At 41.8% G+C, this 22812-nt stretch overlaps 1 protein-coding gene across 4 annotated transcripts in view; it reads right to left on the bottom strand.

Annotated features, from left to right (window-relative positions):
• Positions 1-17826, bottom strand: part of GRIA3 (glutamate ionotropic receptor AMPA type subunit 3) — a 143672-nt gene extending 125846 nt beyond the window's left edge. For all 4 annotated transcript variants that reach the window (XM_041485258.1, XM_041485257.1, XM_041485259.1 and 1 more), the window contains exons 1-2: positions 17465-17826; positions 16448-16606 (exon numbers count right to left, since the gene is read on the bottom strand). In XM_041485258.1, coding sequence (XP_041341192.1) covers positions 16448-16606; positions 17465-17555 — 250 coding nt within the window. In that variant the 5' untranslated portion in view covers positions 17556-17826. The remainder of the gene's footprint in view (positions 1-16447; positions 16607-17464) is intronic.
• Positions 17827-22812: the final 4986 nt, after the last annotated feature.

The raw sequence follows: 22812 nt of genomic DNA, 5'->3' as shown, positions 1-22812 counted from the left end.
ATTGATCTTGTATCTTTAAACCACAAGCAGGACAGAAGCAGTCATATTGCAGCTCCATAGAAGAATGAGACAATTCTGCTTAGGAAAGGACACCTTTCCTTAGGATTCACAGGACATTTTCCTCTTTAGACTAAAGTGAACTGTAGAAATGTCACAGTTTTCCATAATTAAAAAAGAAAAAAAAGGAGATATTCATCACTGTACATTTCTTCACCCTCAGGCTGTCCTTTCTGCTGAGGAAGGCAGAATGGCAAAGGTATCTAGTAAAAATACCTGCTTATCACCTCCCAAGCTGCCTTTGTGAGTAAGTTGACGCTGCAGCTGAACAGTCAAACCCACATCCATGCTTTAATTAGAGGTAAGGGGAGCACCTACTGTTTGCATTTACAGTCTGTCTGGTTCATGAGCAGCAGGAGCAAGTTCAGCCATCACAGCTGCTCAGCTTGTGCTGCTCTGATGCATGGTTTCAGCAGGGGAACAATTAAGCAGACCCATTCACAGCTGAAGAGACCACTAAATTTTGCCAAGTGCAGTCACTAGTGTTTTATCCTTGCTACTGTATCTTGTCAGCCACTGCACCACACAAATTATCAACAGAATCCATCTCTCTCTGCTGACAGCCTGGGTGTGGGGGTGTCTATTCTCCCATGAGCATGCAGGATACTTATTCTGCTAACTCATCCACTTATACAGAGATTGAGCATATCCCGTCTCATAAGAGGAGATTAAATTTTTGGAGAAAGAATTTAAGAATAAAACACCACCAATTAAAGTGGTGGTATTAGCACAGCTTCACTGCAGAGACTGAGACAAAGGAAAGGCAAGCAGAAGGAAGCAGACAGATAAAAAGTGGCTGGCTAGGATCTGAAAAACCAATGACAAGAGACACTCAAATGAAGAGCAAGATTAGTTTCACTAATTTTCTCATTACGAATTTTACAGATTAAAAAAATCTCAGACTATAAAGGAAAAGAAAGAATAAGAGAAAAAATTCTTTTCCTATTCATGAAATTGGTACTTCATGCTGTGAAAAACCTGGAATTATGGTAAAAATATTCCACTGGAAGGCTATCACAAGTAATGCCAGCTGTGGAAGAACATGACCCTTTGGTAACCAAACAACACACAAATTCATAGCAAATCTGTAAACCCTGTACTGCCAAAAAGAACTGCTAAAAATCATTTTAAGAACCACAGTGACATAGATCTGTTTTTATGAGGCATGATAAGTCAATCAACTCCAGCTGGAGTGACTTGGACTTAGGTATTTAATGAAACTTTAAATGCAATTAATTAATAAATTGGTTACAACTGCAAACACATTTTAAAACACAACCTAGCATGCAACAGTTACTTCTGTCACTGCTGTGTACTACTGAAGTTATGCTCATTGTACAAATTAGTTCAGGCAAATATAGGGAAAGTCTGCTCTCAGGACAGCAGCTGGAGGCAGTGGTGTTATTTCAGATATAAACAAGTAAGCATGAGTAAAACTAAAATAAAAATGCTCTGAGCACTTAAATATAAAATCCCAACTCTTTTCAGTCACTCATGGCTACAGAGTAAGACAAGGGAAATTCAAATACAGTACTTAAAAATCTACCTATCTAATCTTTATTTAATGATCACACGTTTTCAAAATATGAATCCTTCAAATATACTGCAACGTATCAATGAGAGAGCACATTCTCTAAAATGTTAGAGGGGCTTTTATTTCAGCTTTTGGGGTTCTAACTCATTCAAGTTAGAAGAACAGACTGTTCCACAGCCAACAGGCCATCTGCTGACCTTGTCTCCAGTAAATCCCACGGCAAAAGACATTGTGATGGAATGACCCAGGCAACTGGGATACACACCATTAAGTAAGCGACAGAATGAAGAATGGAAAACTTTTGAGGGTAACTGTAGCCAAATACAATCACTGCAACAATGCATTTTTTTTAAATAAAAAAAAATGAGAAAGATGAAGGTATTTGCTCTGAATCCAGAAGGCTACTACTGTATGCCTTGCAAACAGGGCTTGTCTCAAAGTTTTCTTTGATTTTAAAGCTGTGGTAATAAAGTACACTTAAATAGTCTCTTTTCTATCTGCAACTCCAAGAAGTCCTTTATTCTTAAAACCAAATGTTTTTCACCTCCACAGCAGAAGGTTGTTTAAACCAGTTAGTACTTCCCGGAGTTTTTCTGTGTCACCTCATTTCAACATAAACTTGTCAACTGGTTGTTTCTAACAAAGGTACAAAAAAAAAAATAAAATTTCAGAGTCCAATGCTCCATTCTGTATTCCTTTAAGTAACTTTTAATACTTTTGAATTAGGGTAAGAAAAGTCAATGCAGACACTGCCTGCAAGGACATATAATTCAGTATATCATTTCATAACCCAGCTGTCAACAGAGACAACATTTTTATAATCCATGTATTGTATGCGTGCCAGTAGGAGATGAATAGTCCTGTAACTATAATCAATACCGTTCATTCAAACAACTGGCAGCAGCATTTCAGACAACTGGCAATTTCATCAGTTTCACTGGGCTGCCCAAAAATAAACAGCTTGAGAAGGATGAATGATCTCTGTGGTTATCTATAAATAATACTAATCTCAGTCATTTGTTTCAGGGGGTTCATCACTCGGAGCTGCAGAAGTCTCGTATCAGTGCAGAAGGCACGGCAGCCTTCAAGAAACTAAAGAAATGCTGATGAATTTTAACTGTTGGTTTTTCATTCATTCATACAGTTTCTGTATTTACATACAGGCCCCACTGAAAGCTCCAGGATCCCTCCAGTGCTTCAGCAGTTCCAGCTTTGCAGGAAACTCACACGACCTCAAGGACTGGTAAATACCTCAAAAGTCAAACTGGATTCACAGAAGCTCCAGTGATCCGAGCAAACCCAGCCTGGGTGGTGACTTACACTAACATCACTCAAAAGGAAACGTGACCAAGTTTGGGGTTTTTAACCACTTCAGTGTGAAATTTGCCCACTCTCAAAAGAGTTATGGAGAGCAAAACAAACCAAACAGCTCCATGTGAGTGAGACTAATGCCAAGGCTGATGGGCGCGAGGTGAACCCAGGCAGACGGGGAACAGAAGGCGCCATTCACAGTCCTGTTCACTGTCTCTGGGAAGTGAAATAGCTCTTTTTTAAAATTTATTTTTAAATTGTGCTCCTATCTACAAATGCAAAGCAAGGACAGAGAACATAGAAAAAGGAATAAAGACAGCTGACTAAAGTGAAAAACCACATCCCTGTGGAGCAGAGATCCCAAAGAAAGCTTCCAAAGCCCTAAAGTGAAAAAGATTCAGTTGCTGTGGTTGTAGTGAGTCTCTCCCTGGCAAACTTGCGGGGCTGTGGGTAAGTCCTGCAGCACCACTGCTGCCCAGCATGTGACCCTGCACACTCGTGGGTCACCAGCCCTGAGCTGAGGCACGTATCTCCTGCAGGAAAAAATCTCCTAACCACCAGGAATTCTTACAGGTTTTCTATCCTATTTCACTGTAAGAATTACAAGGTGCCTGGTGTGAGCTCTAGGGAAAACAGAGGAAAGATCAGTTCTCCCAAGAACGTAGAGGTTGGCACTCCTTGGCTTCCAGGCAAGATTTGTGGTGCCATGAGCCACTGCAGAGAGCTCAATACACCACTAGACTGCAGCAATTCTTTTCTGCAGATACCATGAATGGGAGCCAAGGCCATCACCTCAGCTCCTTCACATGGAGTGTAATGCTCCAAAGAAACTCCATCAGATGAGCTCTGCAGAAGTGCCCAAGCCCTCTGAACAGTAGGAGCAGGAAGCAACAGCACATCTGTGTGTGTTGATCTGTTTAATTACCCAGGTAATCAAAGTGCTGCTGCACCAAGCTTCAGAAGGCACATTGTTCCATCTACATCCAAAAATCACTTTTCAGTCTTAAAGCCTTTTCTGTTGCTCAGAAAATTTATATCCTGGCAATTAAAATAATCTTCAACTTGTAGCATTATCCAATTTACAAGCTTATTACTAGTTTAACGACAATCAGCATGCCCAGCCACACTGAGCCAGGATTGCAGTGGGATTTTTTCAGCCTAACCGCCAACAGCGAAAGGATTAATGGCACCAACTTCTCTGAAAAGAGAACACTCACCAGTGGACAAACAGGGGAACCTCACAACCTCTACACCTCTGAGAAAAGAAGCAGGCTGTGACTGTTTTAAAACAAAAGCCTTGATTTTATTATTAAAGTAAAATTGTCTGCAGGGCATTCATAAAGAAAAGTCAGCTTTTAAGAATGGGTGAAGGTGAATTTATCAACCTGCACATCTTTGATCATCAATATTTTAACGTTACTACTTTCTATTCTATATTGCTAATAAATCTCTACACACTGTAACTGCAATCATCTCAGCACAACATGATCCACTTGTCCTGGAGATTTAAAGTTGGACTCAGTTGCAAAAAAGCACCTGAACTAGGTAGGAGGATGTCTAAACTGGTAAAATAGTCTCTCAGTTTCAGCTAAATGATGAGGTAGCAGCATGCACTGTTATTAACCTGAAGTTCATAATGAGAGCTTAAATGAACAGTTCTAAGTGGACACAGGCCTCTGTAAGGGAGCTGCACTCCTGCAGTTGGCACTAATTGATCCTTTTGCTGGCAGGCTCAGTGGAAAAGGCAGCAGCAGCAGGAACTGCAGGCCCTTCTCTGTCACGCAGAACAAAGTCACAGTCCCGATTATCCAGGAGGTTTGATCTTAATGCTCTACACTTCTACAGCTTCTTTCATCCAGGAATGAGGCAGCCAGGATAGCAGGGGAGACTGTCGTGCTACTTTTGGCCTTCTCACACCCATTTTGCAGAAGGTCTCCTGTTTTTGGAGTTTTCAGATACTTTTTCAAGTGTACTCCATGCACATTCAGTTACAGAACTGAATCTCTGAGAAACTGAAATTATTCATCTCTCATACACAGCTTTACCCAGGTTTCTTGAAAACACCATTAATTTTGATTTTAATCCCCCTATAGAGAATTTTGCTGTGAACTGGACTCAACCCATCATATACAAGAGATAGACTGGGCTGATATAATCAGTTTTAGAGACAACATAGTAGAAAGTAGAATTTTGTCCAGAAAGATGCCATTTTAAAATTCAGGTGGAGATCCTGACTAAGGCAGATTTTTCCAGCGCAGCAGATTCTGGAATCAATTAACAAAACAATTCTTATTAACACAGAGAATCTCCAGACAGTACCAAGGAAGCACAGAATCTTTGCAGAAAAGCCCGCAAGGAAAAATATACTTTAATACCAAATTGTATCCTCCAGCATATGCAGAGATTGCCTCAAATCTCAAATGCATCTTATGTGAATCAGGGGCTAGCACTGCAGAACACCACAATAAGAATTTAAGACAGGAAGTGCAGATAATTTATCTAAATAAAGCTTTCGGGAGAATAACTGATTTATGTTGATACTGATCCAAGCTGGAACCTGACCAGGATGCAGGAGTTAGCATCACTACCCACAACAGGTTCCCCATTTATGAAAAACAACAGTGTGTTTTTACACATGGAAATAAATGAAAATGCTAGCTTTATGCTTCAGTCAAAAGACCCTGTTCTACCAGAGACTTGTTCTTGAATTATCTCTAGAATGACTCAGAAAACGGTGCAAAGTTTTTCAGTCAAGACTATCACTATTCATGCAAGCACCTAAGAGACACAAGGAGTTAAATTTCACAGAAGAGTCTACAGTCTTTAATGTCACACAGCCTCTGTTCATAAAAGAATTGCAAAACACATAAACCGATGCAGAGAAAAGTAGTGAAAGCTTCACAGCTCCAAAAAATATACCTGTAGTTGGGAAAGGGGGAAAAAAAAGGAAATCTGAAAGTAGATATAGTGTAAGTGACTTCTGCTAAAAGCAGGGTCAGCACTTTCCACTGGAGACTATTTGATTTACACTATTTTGTTTCAACTGAAAAACGAAATCTTTCCTTGGCAGATTCTGCTCTACAGAGTCTATTACAGATACTTCTGAGATACCCAGCATCATTTATAAGGGGACACTTACTACTGCTGAACGTGATCATTTTGCTAAATTTCCCAAAGTTCCAGAAGGAAATAATGTGCAATGCAACACAAGGATGTATTCAGTTAGTTGCTGAAGTCAAGAGTCTGGAGAAGCTGCACAGTCCTGGAGGAAAGGCGTGCTATTGATTGAGATGTTCAGGGTCTCCCCTGAAGAATCCATTGGCTATCCTGGACCCACAGTCCCTACTTAGAGCCAGGAACACCCCAGGAGGGACCACTCTGTTTTTAGCCTTTACTGATTTTACAGAGCTACTGCAAATCTACCCCCGTGTAAATCACATGAGAGGAAGACCCCATCATGTATCTTGACTATCACAGCTGAGACAGCCACAACACACATGGTGTCACCATACAGTTTCAGAAGGCTTTAAGCATTCACCCATACACAGTAACACCTTACCACATCAGAAGGCTTCAGGCACCTGCCCATACACCAGATCACTTCAGAAGGTTGCAAACATCTGCCCTTCTTGTTCTTTAGCCCAACCTTTTACACCCCTCCTGTTGATGCACTGCCCCTGTGTGCCCTCTGCTCCCTTTGGTGTTGCTCAGTGCCCCTGGGCACTCCATGGCTCAGTGCTGTCAGTGCTGCTCACCTGCTGCTCACAGCTGTGCCACTGGGGATGAGGCTGGGCCAGCCCCACTCCCAATCACCACAAACTGCACCCACATTGACTGCCCCTATTTATTCTAATGGGATAGAGAGGCTTTTTTTCCCTTTTTTTTTTTGAAGGTAGAACAATAAAGGTAGGTTTTTTTGAAGGTAGAACTAAACATTAGGTCCCAGTAATCACTGCAGTTATGCATTGCTAAGTATTACCCCTGGCAATTCCTTTTTTTGCTATATAGAACTGTAACAGTCAGTAAAACACACCTGACACATATGAACACACACCTCTGAAACAGAACACTGCAGCTGTAGAAACCTTCACAACATTTACTACTCTCTGCATGTAGAAAGCTACACTGATCCATGCTTTAGAGCAGCTTCTGCATCTGGAGCACCAAACTGGAGTAGTGGAAAACTTCAGGAGGGTTAACTGGTCTCATTTTGATCAATTTTGGGCTCATCTCACTGCCTCTCCAGGTAATAAAGTAAATTGCCTGTAGATGGTGTGGAAAGACATGCTATACATACTTTGACTGACAAAAGTCGTCTATCCATAAAATCCATCACAAGCAGTTTGAAATATATACCCTGAAAAAAAGAAGGATTTCTTCCAAATCACACGCAATTTTATATTCACATCCATAATCTATATGTTGTTATGAAAACTGGACAGAACAGATGCTTTTATATGAAAAATGCAGATTTGTGCCTGCAGAAATGTCTTGCTAATGTGGATAAGCTTCACCAAATTGTTTCAACCAGGAAAAAAAATGCACAAAACAGAAATCATCATTTCCAAAACAGAACATTTGACTTCAACTGAAGCTGAGTAATTTTTTTTTAGGTCTGAAACTATTAAAAAAAGCTTTTATTTTTAATTCTCACATTGGTTGATCCCAATCTAAATCTTTAAAACCTTTTTGGAACTACATCTGAAATGAAAGATTAGCAAGTCACATAGCTCCCATCATTTCAATCATGATATTCTGGGATATACAATTAGTTTCTGGGATGCATAGAACAGTGGGATAATGGTTCTACAGAGGAAGTAGGTCTGAGCTGGCCAACGCATTCAATATAAATATATAAAAACTATCATTAGTCATGAGAATCACTCTGCTGACATGGCTGAAATAGGAAAGAAATAGGATTAGCTGGCACATTATGATCATGTTCCTTTTTTCTCTTTAGCCCATTTTCTATTCATCAAGAAGTCATAAGCAAATAGGCACAAAAAGCAATGTTTTAAAAAAGAAATTCAGAGTTAGGTATTATGCAGAATGTTCGCTCATTCAGCACTTCCTTCGGTTGAAGTGCTTTTCACATATTCCACAACAGTAGTGAAGCCATTCTGGGGATGCTACTTGACCACTGCACAAACACCTCAGAGAAAGATGGGTGAGTACATTAAACTTGCTAGATAATTTAGAATCCCCCTAACAGTTTTGAGTCAATCCAGGGTTAGACTTGGGGTCAGTCCGTTGCAAATCAATAGACACTAATTAGCTCTCATCTAACTGCTGGAAAAAAAAAGAATGCATGAACTTGAGTTTTCTGACCAGCAGACTTCATTAGAATTCAAACTTGGTGGCACAAGTGGTAAAGTCTAAGGAAGACAAAACCTCTGTAACTGGTAAAAATCAGTGTTTCACCATGCTCTCTTGTACAAAAACTACAAAAAGTCCCTCACCAGAAAAAACTTTCCCATTACTACTTCTCCACAGGCCATCTTCCCCCTTGCAGCTCCTCCTCAGCAGAAAAACACAAATTACAATGACAACCACCAAAAAGTTTTAGGGAATTTAGCATGCACAGCAGAGTACAAAGACAAATCAAGATGTGTGTCATGATGCAGCAACCCTGTGATCCACAAGACCTGATCCATGCTCACTAAGTGGGCTGCAGCACCTATATCAGACTGAGATCTCTGAAATGGAAATGAGACAAAGAAATCCCGGGAGGCAGCCACCCCTGAAATGCACTGCTGCACATCTCTTGGAAAAGCTAGCAGCTGTGAGATACTGATTACAGCACACCTCACTGGGACAAATCAACAGACAGCAGCACTTCTAGCAAAGACAGGTCTTCCTCCCATCACTCAAATAAGCAGTCAGAGTGTGGGGTCAGGTAGGCAAGAATTCGGCATATGCTGTGCTGCAGTAGTATGGACCAGACCTATTATAAAGACCCAAAGGGCATAGCAGACAAAAAACTTTCCAGTATCAAATATTTTTTCTCTCCAACAGCTTTGCTTATTTCAGGTAAAGAGCTGAAAACTCTTCCTTAGCCAAGTGACAGATTGGCTTGCTGTATGGCTGTGACACATGTTCTCCCAGGTCCATCAGTGGGAATGAACATCTTCTTACAGCAAGGACAGCAAATTTGTAATTGCCAATTTCAATTCATCTTTCAACAGGATCAAAAGTAGGCTGGATTTTGGTGGGGATTTTTTTTTCTTCTTGGCTTTTTTTTGTTTGTTTGTTTTGTTTTGTTTTTTGGTTTTGGGTTTGTCTTTTTTAGGAAGTGGAAAAAGGGATCAAAACTCGAAGAAGATTCTGCTAGCCTAAGCTCTCCAAGTTTTTTACTGGAAACAGCCTTGCAGTACCTCTGAGACAGAGGTAAATTTTACTACCCTTGTATAAGAGACAGCAAAACCGTGCTATTACAGGACAATTCAATTTACTCCAAATCATGCTATGAGCCACCAGAGGATTCCACCATTTCCCAGGTTCAGTCCCTTTACCAGATAGGCTAGGCCCAAATCCCTGATGTTCGCATGCGACAAAACTACCCATGGTGAAATCAGCAAACACAATTCCACACATCAGCCCAGGAGAAAGATGTGTGAAAATAATGAAATATACACAAAATGAATGGCTGTGCACAGACTATACACCATCAGACACTAGCTATCTCTTACTCAGACAGCTGCATATGGTTTTAAAGATGGTCCTTTTACTAAAAAACTCTCAAGCTACAGGAGCACCCATACAGCCCTACCTATTTTTTAAATTCTTGACCTATTTTTTAAATTCTTGTTTGAATTTCAAACATTACATATGAACAAGCTCCAGCAAATATCTGCCCCAACAAAGGGGCAGGACCAAGCATTCAAAGCCAATCACTTAAATTATAAGTGGACTGAAAGCAAACATGTAAATTGCACTTGAAACAAACCAAGCAAAAAAACTTTCAGCATATCTAAAACATCCAAACAGTCTAGCTAAATAATTACATGCAAGTGACCAGACAGGTCACTCCATTCCAGCAGAAGAGTGCTCAGCTGCACTATTATCCATTCCAGGAAAGCAATTCACCCCTCCTACAAGTGCCTGGGCAAGTTATCCACAGCACTGTGTCTCTGCAGATTGATCCTCATGTATTAAGGGCTTCTGTGCCTCCTGCGTGGTGTTTGTGTTAGGGTTGCACATTGCCACTTGCTATTTCAGAAACAGTTAAGAAGATAAAACAGATCCAGAGCCTCAGATGCAATGGCAAGGATATGCAGGAATGACTGCTCAGTGGATTCACTGACATAACTCGTTCCTACGTTCACTCTTTCTCTTTACACAGAAATCCTGTCACCTGATTCTCTCTTGCTCTGTGTGTACACAATAGTATCACCACTAACACATCTTTGTGAGACCAGCTGAAAGGGTACTCACTGCCTTTGAATATTTCACACATTGCTGTGCACTAATAAAATGAACTCTGCATTCTATATCTGCTGATATAGAAATGTCTCCAAATAGCCAGGCTGGAGTGTGTTCTGTGAGGCTGTGTGGTAATTATTAGTGCCCAGCAGCAGAGCAGGAGTGTCTACCCTGGAGTCTCTATCAGAGGGCTGCACATGAAAACTCAAAGATGATTTCAAATTTGAAGTTTCAAAGGCATCTGATATTTTGAAGATGAACAACAATATAAAGCAGGTGATACAACATAGGGAAGCCTCTGGCTCTGACAGGAAATATAATGCATACATATTTAGAAGAACAGAATCTCCATGGGTGAAATTTGGAAATTGCTTCACTGCAGTGATCATCACAGCTTCACAGAAAGTGGTTTTATCTACATCAATCATTTCTAAATTTTTGGCTTTAGATCACCACGTTGTTCCAGTGGAGTACAAGCCTTCATATAGCAAACCTCCTGACAACAGGAACAGAGTTTTTAGGCTGCCTTATGAGTTTCCTTAGAAAAGGGGTGATGGTCTTCCAGTGATCTCTTGCTCTCCAGCAGCATAGAAAGTACTGCTCTCAGGTTGTAACTTAAATGCCCAAAACCAATTCACACAACACCTTCCTCACAATAAATGAATGCAGGTTTTCATTTATATCGGTTGGCTTGGTTTGAAATGAACGATGAAAATACACTGTTGATGGTTCAAAAATAACATATTCTAAAACATTTTAAGGAAGCCAAACTAAATCAAAATTAGCATTCTAAAACTGGTAATGACAAAATATGTACTTTAAATGGAAAATGTTAAATCGATGGTTTGTGACAATAAAGAAACACTGAAAATACATCAGCTCTCTCCTTTCACACCTTCTTGCATAACAGTCCTACACTGGCAGTAGGATGGCCTCCCACCTCCCAGACACTGAACACAGTGAACCCAGAGGAAAGAAACCCACTGTTTTCTGCAGCTCTTGGACAAGCTCCCGAATCAGCCTTCAACAAAACTGTGGGGCTTTTTTTGTGGTTGTTAAAAGCTTCTGTCACAGGCTAGTTTCCCATCATGGCATCTCCATTTCCTCCCAGAGATAAACTCCAGCTGTTATGTATTTCATGGGAAGGTGTAGTTAATCAGTAGCTCTCCAACCTGCTCCAATAGCCCCATGGGTCCTCCAGGCCCAGTGCTATATAGGAAAATGGAACAATTTCACATCTGCATCTGCACAAAATCTTTCCAAAACTAAACAAGTAAATGGCACTCTTTACCATGCTTTACTCTTTATTCATTTGATGAACTCAGAGTTTCTCAAAAAAGTGTCCACCCCTGTAAGGTATTTTTTCCATCTCTACTGTGTGAGTTAAATGGTATCCTAGCATCTAAACAGTACATAAATGTAATGTATGCAGCAGAGGAGAGTAAACTTATTCTGAAATTAATATAAGAAATAATAAAACATAGCTTGAAAGTGGTATGGTTCCTTCTGCTAACACTGAGATCACATTAAGTTTCATGACAAATTATCTGCTCTGCCATGAAGTGGAAACAAATGTTAGCTGGAACACACCTTTCACCTTTCAACCTAGACCAAATAATGCAAAAGCTTTGATCCCTAAACTGAAGCCAGCTGCTTTTCTTGGTCATACAGCAGGTACACACGATACTTGAGTGCATTTGCAGCATGAAAGGCATTTTCAGTGGTCTGTAATGAGTAGAGTTGTGCAGACAGCACATTTCCAGGTGTTTTATCACAGAACACTGGAGAAACCAGAGTATATTCCATATTGGGAGAGTTCAGGCATCTCCCCTGTGTTCGCTGCTCCCGCAAAACCAGCAGTACCCGGCCCAAACTTGGCAATGCTTTCAGCAACACATGCTTATGCTTTTGGCAGAAGGGAGCTGACCACTTGCAGCATCAGTGTCCTTTGCCAGCTGGCCAAAGAGCACACAGATGCAAGGGAAGCAAATTATCTGCCCACTGGCAAAAAGAAATGCTGAACAGCACCTAAAGGAAACGTGGGCCTGCGCACGTGCGCTCAGTGCGAGCGAGGGTGCTTGTGAGCACACACACCCCCACACCTGTGCCTCGGGAGAGGGAGCAGCTCGGTGGAACTGCAAAAACTGTCTGCTACTAGTCCTGAGGTATCATTTTCTGCAACACTCTCACAACAATGAACATGCACTTTTCCCATTAAAATCTCCCAAGCTGAATTTTTAGGATTAAACACAAGGACTGCAAGGATGCTAAAGCAAATTTTTACAAGTCTGAAATCAGACCCCTTCAAGAAAGTGCCAATACAACCACCTACAGGATTTTAGCAACCTAAGGTTAGCATGTCTTTGCATCTTCCCTCTTTTTTTTTTGTCTCTTGAAAAATGAAAGCTCATGAAAAAAAAACCAAACCACTACATATGTATATTTGGTAAAATACAAAAAGCTTTCTGGATTTAGAAGATACATAAGAAAAAAACTCAGAAAAACTAATGGTACAAGAATTTGCAGCTGATAGGTTAGATTTAGCTAAGAGATGGAATCTATCTGTAGATTAATTAGATTCTACAATCACAGCCCCTTTTCATCTGCACACATCCCACCACTGTCATTACATGATCAACAGATTTTAATGAAAACTATGCTTTTCATTAAAAAAATGCTTTGAGAAATTCAAGGGAGAATATACATAAGGTTTAGTTTACTTTTCTATATATTTCTTGAAAATTGTACATAAGGCAAGTGCACATTTGTTGGCTGTAAAGGTGTACAACAGCAATTTTTTGCAATGACAGTGCAGAGAGGGAATATGAGATCTGTGTGCTAATGAGCTGACACTGCAGAGGCTGGAGCAGTGTTAGTACAGTGCACTACAAGTGCAGAGCAGAACCACAGACGTGGGTTATTTCTAGGGAATGTGATCTACAGAGCTATACACACAATTCAACATTAACACCAACATCCTTCAGCAGATTATGAGAAATGCATGGGAGATATTGCTTCAGTGACAAATTTATATATTTGAGTTGTCATATTCATATTATTTGAAAAAGCTAGCTCACTCCCTACATGAGCATTTTAAAAGAAAATATAACCTGATTTTGATTTTATAAATTCTTAGGTCAAGTTAGCTTGCTTTCTGTTTCTACTGATAGCAAAAAGCTGCACATTTTAAGAAATGTAATAATTTCCCTAGAGCCAACTGATAAACTTCAATTCACCTTTAAATACACTAGAATTTTCATCTGTGTTTGCATTTGTTCTCTGTTAAGATATCATACAGCTAAATAAATAAGTGGGTAGATAAATACAGTGTGGATAAATACTGTATGAATGTGTGTAAATTAAATATACAGAGAGGCTTGGTGCTAGCAGCAAAGCAGGGAATACATGTACATAAATCAGATTATGCATCATTTAACTGAAAAAGAAATGAGAGGGAGGGGCTTAGGGCAGGAATTTTCTTCTGCTTCTAAACAAGTTTGTTCCCAGGTTGGGATATTGCCAAATCTGCCGTAGCAGAGGTGGGCTATTTTTCTCAGGCTCATGAGAATACTTCAGAAGGTTTTTTTTCTCCTCTGGAATGCACCAGATTGCATCAAACGGGATGTGCAGCTGCACAGTAAGAACCTAAGTCTTTCTGAGCAGAGCCCCTTCAATTCCTGCACACAGGAACACTTACTACAGTCATTATCATACAAATCAATGCAAAAGAGAATGAAAGGTATTACTTTATGGATACTGACTAGTACAGGCACTAGGCTCAGGCTACACATGCTCTTTTCTTCAATTTCCTCTCAGCTCCTGTACCTATCCCACCACAAAGTCAGCCTCAGCCTCCCTCCCCAGTGAAGGCAGAGTCACTGCAGGTTTCTCTCCTATGGAACCCTGCCAATTGCAAATATTGATCAAACGGCTGTGTGACAGCTCTGGAGACAATATATGCTTATCTCCAAGTGAGGCAAAAATGTTGTGGAAAGAATTCTTTCATGGATATGGCAGCACACTGAAATTATCTGCCACTCCCATAAGAAATGAAGATACAGTTAAAGGCTGGAATTTTGGTTAGGTAGTGTGAGGAGCTATTAATTCATCCTAATGCATTGATACACATTAAGTGTTCTGACTTTCAAAGTTAATTGGTACCAGATTCAAAAGAATAACTGTTCTGATGGGGCTTTTTGTATTTTGAGCTACTGAAGCCTATGACTGGTGACTGAGACTCACTGTATTCTTTTCTTATCAACAGTATTATGAGATGGTTGACACAGTACAGACAAGGTCACCTTTTTCTTTCGTCTGTTTCTTTTTTCACATCTTCTGCTTTAAAATAGGTTACTGTAGGTACATCTTTGGTTTACAGTTTCTCCAGAGATTTAAGTTTTCCCAATTTTACTATACTGGTAATATGGGTGTTGGAACATGCAGCCCTGTACTACAGAAAACCATCCCACTTTACTAAAATTGCCACAGCTTTTAATAAGCATTGACAAAAATCATTAGATGTCAGAAGATGAGTAAAACACTGACTAAATATACTGAACAAGTGTGTGGATCACTTCTGTTGGTGGGGGAAGAGCTGGTAACAACTTTTAAAAAACAATTAATAATTAATCACCCAAGTAGTTCAATGTATTTAGTTTAAATCCATATAATTGATATTTAGGAAACTGCGCTTGAGATGCAGCCCCTTGAAGGGATTACACTGATTAAGGATTAATAGTCTGATGTTTGTTGTAAGAGCTGTTGAAGCTGGATAGGATTAGTAAAATAAGATGCAAAGTAGAGACATGCTTTTATTTACGATTTTTTCCCACTTTACCAAGTATTTTTATTGTATATTACATCATTAACCCCCCTACAAATGTTTTAAAGGTTCTGCTTCAAAGTCCTTTGGAGAGTGTAACACTGCACTACCAAGAAGCAGTCACATGGGGGATATGTTAGAATATCAATCCAAAATTTGCCCAAGTATTTCCTTACTGTATATTTTTTAACCATCAACTTTCTCAGAATATACAGTGGGACAGGAATGTAAGAACTATCCTATCTCCTGCAAATAAAAAAATAAATAAGTTATTCAAAACACGTAATTGTTTTAAGGCAAAAAATGCTATTTTTCTGTACTTGAGCACTTCATTATTTCAGTACAATGCTTCCTCTTTGACCATTTTACACCGCGAGTATAAACGTGCAAACTGTGAGAGGAAACCTGTTCATAACGTGAAGTTAGTACACTGCATTCAGCGGTCCATTAGATCATGTGCAGACATGTATCTTCCCATTGCAAAGTGCATTAGTTACCTTGGAAGAGGACTCCTTTCATTTTCAGTAACTTACAATAAAACTTGTATAGAATCGAACTTGGATACATCAGTAAAACAAATATCCAGGAACTACTATTGGTAAATGAATGCTTTTTAAAATGCAGAACACGCACAAGTCTCTCTGTAAGAGATTTTGCATCTTAACACCACACATCAGCAATACTCAAAGTTCTATTTTCATCTTCTGTTAATAAAAGCTCAAATTGTATGCGTGCACTGCTTGTGCAGAGCTATTGCTCCTAACGCCAAGTGTTCTGATTCCATTTTCTCTCCCCTCAGCTCTAACAGTATGTGTCAGTTTACAGTCTCCTCAGCTTTGCACAGGACTCTCACTGTAAGAAAACAACTCAGTATTTCAAGGCAGACGAGGCAAGTAAGCCCCTCTAGCCTCTCCCTCTCAAGGTCACTTCTAAGCAGCGGTTTCTGGTTTTTCCCTACATAGTATATTATTTGCAAATTATGCCTTTTCACACAGCTAGGTTGTAGCCTCAACAGAAAAGGGATGTTTTTCATCAGCAATTCACTGATTGCAGCTACACAGCACTGCTATATCAACAACATGGTTGTTTTCCTGAAAAACAAAACTGAGGGGATGAGGTGGTGAGAGAACTTTTCCTAAGGTATTCCATACAATGCTGCAAATCTACTAAACCTCCAGTCACTACACACATTTGTTGCACTATATTTATTGTATGACCAAGAACTCTAGGCTACCAGGAAGGAACTGAATGCAGGATAGATAACAAATTAATATATTTTTTAAAACCAGGTCTTTACTTACAAGCATTTGTCACTGAAAAACTGTTGGAAGAGTCCAAGTGATCTACGTGATAGTTCAAATGGAAGGGCTTTTCTGTGGTATTTTGGTTTGTGTTGTATAGCTGCACAGCAAATCGAAATGCACTGTGCTCCTGAACCGTGTTCCTCATGAAAAGTCCACCTAGGTGAGGAGAAAAAAATAAAAAGGAAAAGAGGAAAAAGGATTTCAGAATTAATTTTGAAGAGAAACAATGGCAATAAGTTATATTTGCCTGCTGCACACTGCAGGGGAGAATGAACAGGAGCAGCCTGAACGTGAGCACATAACTCTGACAGAGCACTGACATGAAATACATATTCCAAGTCCAAAGTTAGGCTTTTAAAGCCACACACCACATCCAGGTGCCCCCTGAGCAATGAGTCGCTTGGAGCTGCAGGTGCACCTTGAAAACCAGGCCACTTCTACACGGATGCCCACACAGAGATTTAAAAGTCTAACTTGGGGAACCGTGGCTCCTAAATCTTGTCCAGACTACCAAAATATCGGCACTGTAGTTATGTGCGGGGACACGGCGGCGTGCGGCGTGGCAAACGTGCGGTTTCACGGTCTGGTGGAGCGATAGCGCGGCCGAGGGAAACGATGCTCCGAGGGACGGCAGGGAACAGCCCCCGCTTCACTCGCTGCCCTGAGCCTCACGGCTCGCTCGGCCCCGGCTTTCGGGCACGTCGCTACAGATTCACGCCACGACTCTCTCACATTATGTGCTCCACGGGATGCGCTGCTCCAGGGCACGGTTCCGCAGAGCGCGGACCCGATCCCCGCCGCTCGGAGGGGTGCGGGCAGCCCCGCGCCGCTCGCAGCCGCCCGCCGGCACAGCCCAGGCACCGCCGCTGCCTCTCGCCCCCAGAAAGGGGAACGAAGCGGAGCAGGGCTGGCTCCTTCCCCGCTGCGCCCGGGCTCGTCCCCCGCTCCCCTCCTCACAACTTCCCCCCGGCTGGCGGGGAAGGCGCGGGTCGCGGTGCCGCGGCGGGCGCTTACCTATACTGATGGTGTTGGGGAACCCCGCCAGAGCCTCCCCCAGCAGCCCCGCCAGCAGCAGCAGGAGGGTCCGGGGCGCGCTCTGCCCCATTTTCTTCAGCCCCTGCGGTTCAGCCCCTAAACCGAAAGTGGCGGCACAGGCATGGGCGCAACTGGAGACTCGGAGCGGTATCAACGGTGGTGGCGATGCTGGCGGAGGTGGTGGGGAGGATGGTCCCCCTCCTTTCGTCTCTTTTTTTTTATTCTTTCCTTCCCCAAATCCCTCTGCTCTCGTCTTCACCCCAGTCTAGCAGGGCTCATTGGCTGCGAGATTGCCTTTCTCCCCCGTCGCCAGCAGCCCCCCCCAACGCAGGGACTTCCCCCAAAGATGGTGGGTAGCGGAGCCGCCGAGGCTGCTCCGCCCGGGCCGGGAGGGGGTTATCGATCAAACTTGGCGTGAGGCGGGCTGGCAGCCGCTCCGCTCCGCTCGGCCCGCCCGCCCAGCCCCGGCGGCTCCGGCCGCGGCTCAGCGCTCGGGGCTGCGGTCGGCGGGAGCGCACCGGCCTCACGTGGGGCGGCCCCCGGGCTGCAGCTGCCCCTTTAAAGCTGCATCGGCTCGATGTGTGTGTGTGTATGTGAGAGAGAGTGCGGTGCGTGCGCCTGTGGGCGGGCGGGGGAGGGAGCGGGGAAAGGAAGGAGGGGCGGGGAACCGAGCCGAGCCGAGCCGCGCCGGGGCCAGCACAGGAGGCCGGGGTGGTGAGGAGGTGGCCGCGTCCTGCCCGTGCCCGATGCGGGCGCCCCAGAACTTGTGGGCCGGGAGGCAGCAGAGGCGGCTCGGGGCCGGGGGCGGGAGGCCTGGTGATGGCCGGGGCAGGCGGGTGCAGCTGGGCCCCTCCTGAGGGGACAGTGCTGGGGAGAGACGTGAGCGCAGGGGCTGCCGAGGGAGGGCTGGAAGGGGCCACAGCCAGGGATGCCCAGGGACCGTGCGCTCTCCCGAGGGGGCTGCCGGCCCTGCGCCCGAGTTCTCCCAATCCCTCCTCCGGTGCCAGCGCATCAGCAGGGAAGCATCATCCGCCCACAGTGCTGTGAAGTGAAGAAAGACAAGAAGAGTTGAATCCCACACGAGGGAATGTTAGGTCCTTCCCAACCTCCTCTAAAGGAAGGAACTCATACAAAGTCTCCCTGTTTCATCCTTGATGCTGAAAAAGACACAACATGTGTGCCAGCTGACGAGCTGCCCCAGCACCGAGCACACGGCAGGGCCAACCTGGTGGTCGCAGGGGAGCAGGGGGATGGTGGCGGACATCCCGTGTGTCTTGAACACCAGCCCTGAGACGCCCCTCGTATCCACAGGGAGCTGCTGTCCGTCTGCCTGAGTCAGGTTCTCTGTGGTCTTTCACCCATCTCCTTGACACTGCGCTGTATGGATCCTACAGTGCTTTTCTTTTTGCTGCTTTGGGGCTCACAAAACTGTACAAAATAGAGACAGAAAAGCAATACTAGGTAGAGTTGTCCATCTCATAGGCCTAGCAAAGACTGTTCTTCCCTTAATATTTGCTTTTCCTCTGATTTCAGCAGGTCACTTTACCTTTGTGCTGCTCTGCTTCTTTTTTTTTTTATCTTAATCTTAGACTGTGGCATTATTTGGGTCAATGTTCAGATAGGGATAATATGAAATGCAGTTGCCTTTGCATTTGTAAAATAATCAACCAGTGCCACTGGCTGTAGCATCACGTAAGTAGTCAAGGTGTAAGATTGAAGATTGCTGCAGATTACTGCACAAATTCTGATGAAGAACATCCGAGATTCAAACTATTACTTTTGAAGGAAGCCAGAGGTAGAGGTGAAGAGCAGGGCACCACAGTCATGATGCAGGAGTGTAACACATGCTTTTAGTGATATGTGTGACACCTGCTCACTCCAATGTGCATGCATTGGTTGCTTCACGTCGTGTTCCTTTATGGGAATCATTCCCAGAAGATGGAGACTGTTAGAGTTCAGGCAGAGTAGGGGTCAGGCTGCAGGGTGGATGGTAATGTTCCCTATTTAGATTGAGATGGCAGTTGTCACTTTATCTCTCTTTTTAAAGAAATGGTTTTCTGTATGGAGTGGTGGGGTATAAGGTCCATGATTGTATCTATAGTGCTCCTCAAGCTCAAAGCCCTTAACACATATTACCTATGAATTCCTGTAAGCATCACCATGAGGCATGATTGTATTCTTCTTTTACAAATATAAAAATTTAAAAATCAGGGAGAGCCACTGACCCACCGCACCTAACCAGGACGTTTCAGACCCAGAATTAGCATCTTGAGCCTGGCTTTGCTATAGAGCACTCTGCTCACAAATGTCTTTTGGTAAGGACAGCAGATCTGAAAGCTACAGACAGGTACAGGAAGTTTAGACATTAAGGACAGTTGTCAGAAGCGTGTTCCTCTTAGCAAATAATTTCTCTGCCTTGTTCCAAATTACTTACCTTTCCTATTCTACACACCTCCAGCCTATTTCTAATGTATTCTCTACAAAGTCCTGCTGTCCTTTTTTTTTTTTTTTTTTTTTTTTTGGTGCGCTTTGCTAGTGGCCCTACTTTCTTCCTGTTACTTGCTCTTGCAAAGTTCTCTCCATTTCTGCAGCTAAGTATTGCAGGCTGACGGCCACCTGCCACATTGACAGCTGATGGTGCACTGAAAAAATTATGAAAGAAATGATGTATAACATTATAGATGTTAGAACAAGGGAGGAGATAAAGTGAATGAATGAATGTGGCACGTGTCAGAGTCTCAGTTTCACACACTGCCAGCAGGGTGGGTACCTTGTCTCCAATAAAGTGGTGCTTCACAGTCTAATCTACAAATTGACAGTCTTGTGGTGATCCAAAATGTATCTGTGCTGAGAGACAAATTTCCATTATCACCCACATTCTACCTTCTGAAGCCCCTTACATGTTGTAATTATACTCATTAGCATTTGGAATGTGCAGTTTGCTTTTTTTTGCTTATGCATTAGCCTTATGGCATGATTAGCAGGTACAAATGGCACAACAGCCATTTCATATGGATTTTGGAGAAATCCAGAGACCTCATCCCAGTTTATCTTTCTTACAGTGAACCCAGTGTGTCCTGGGACAAAATGGTAGATTACTTGCCTTTATGTGGATATCAATGCCATGGAAATATTTTATACACTTTGCTAGGGATGCTCAGTGACTTGAATTAATGAGTTCTGTGGTAACTGAGGCCATACCAGATGCTTTCCCAAACCTTCCCTTACTAAATACAACAAAGATTTTGCAGGATAATCAAGCTTCATGTTTAGATGATTTATAGTGTTCTGGGACACTGGGGATTCAGAGTGTCTACCTGAGTGGGAGAAGGTAATGATTTATAATTAGCTAATGTGTTTTCATTGTGATGTCTAATAGTGCATTAGAAAAATGCTATGGAATTTGGGACACAGCGTTCTCACTGTGCTTTCTGATGTTAGTAGGCTAAACCCATAGTGTTAGCATAAAGTCATGGCAGAATCTACAGCAGGATTCTGTTGCTGAAACTTCACCCTAACTGCACTAAGCAGACTTTATTACTTTTGTCATTCCTATTTCTAATTGCAAGAGAGAAGCTCAAGGCAGAGAGATTCTAACAAATATTTTGTTTATCCTAGTGGGAACCAAATCATGTCATAATTGCTAATAAATGTATTATCAAATGTGTCTTACACTTTTTTTTTTGTTTGCTTGTTTTAAAGCAGTTATTTCTTCATAAAAGCAATGGACACACAACTAACCAGTCTTTATGTCAATGTCACCATTTTGATTAGCTAAACTGATTAATTCTACAATAGACAGTTAACAGATAGAGTGACAGTGGGGAGAGACAGAAGAGAAGATGAAAAGGGATTCAGGGACAAGATGAAACTACAGATAGAAGGAGTCAAGGGGAAAGTACAGTGTCAAAAGGGAAAATGAATACAGACATTACAGCTTCATTTTGGAAAACAGGTCAAAAGGACATTAGTTAAGATCTGATTATGAGTGGCCATGGAACAAACTATTGAAGCTCTCCTGTTTACCTTTCATTACCAGACAATAACAGAGACATAAAATGAAATTAGAAAGCTGCAGACGAGAGACAGTTTAACAAATATTCTGCTGTGCGGTTTACAGCTAATCTATAAAGCTGTCTTCTACACAATATTCTTGCCAAAATAATTGTTTTTAGAAGTTGGAAATTTTATGTGAATTAGCAGAGTAAATGCATTAGACTATCTAGTAAAACACTGTAGGGATTAATAGTCAGAATTCATTGCAAAAAGATGTTTCTTGCTGCCTCAAGAAAGACTTACTCCTCTTATTCATTATGAGAGTTTACAGTGTCTAAAGTTCTCTGAAAGTTACTTTTTGCTGGTTAGTTTTAGAGACAGGTTCAGAGACTACTTGAATCATTGATTTGTTGTTACTCATTTTTCCAAAGAACAGTTAACAGGGGAAATCCTAAAACCACAGAGATGTATAGTAGGTTTATCACCCCTATCACTGGAGTTAAGATTGTACCAGATACATCCTGGCAGAATAATTGGGTCTGGCACATAAGAATATGTTTTAGTACACGGAAGGATGATCAAGATTTGTATAGGAACAGGGTCAAAGAGGAAACTTGTTCATAAACAAAAGTCATTACTCCATTACTGGAATCTATTTCAACTTTAGGTAGCAGAAGCGAATTAATACAGCAACTTTTATCAGAACTATACATGGACTTTAACTGTAATAACGTATCAATTACAATTGCACAAGTAAGACACAAATGTGGAAACAGTCAGTATGGACAAATATCTTCATATTTCTTGGGTTTGTGGTATCGTCAGGATACATCCTTCTAATTCTAAGAGCTATGGAGCTGTGCTGGAAATATAGTGTTATTATAGTGCCATAATGTCAGAAACAATTTATATTACCTTCTGCTTTCCGATTAACTGTACACTAGGCACTGCTGGCATAACACAACCCTGCAATTCTTACTTAAACCTGTACTTTGCTGTGCTCATCTATATTTATTACATCAGGAAGCAGTAAATCAAATAAAAATGTAGTGGTATCCCCTATATAATATTAATAAAGTGGATACTCTCTTTTTATGTCACACCTATGAATACAGTTTTCAAGAAATCTTGGGCATTATATTCAATTCATACCCATTTCAATTGTGAAACATCTGATGACTGAATATTTAATTGTTGTACATAATTACTGAAATATATTCTTCTCAAAGAGAATCTAGTTTAGATCCAAGTAGTGAATAATCACTTCAGTTGACTGTTTGCCAATCAAAAGTCTGTTTTCCTACCTGTGTGCATTTGTATATTACCAGAAT

The sequence above is a fragment of the Pyrgilauda ruficollis genome, unplaced genomic scaffold (genome assembly GCF_017590135.1).
Source record: "Pyrgilauda ruficollis isolate IOZ18807 unplaced genomic scaffold, ASM1759013v1 scaffold7, whole genome shotgun sequence".
Lineage (NCBI taxonomy): Eukaryota > Metazoa > Chordata > Aves > Passeriformes > Passeridae > Pyrgilauda > Pyrgilauda ruficollis.
The sequence above is the reverse complement of the archived record's forward strand: the minus strand, read 5'-3'. Positions and strand labels throughout refer to the sequence as shown.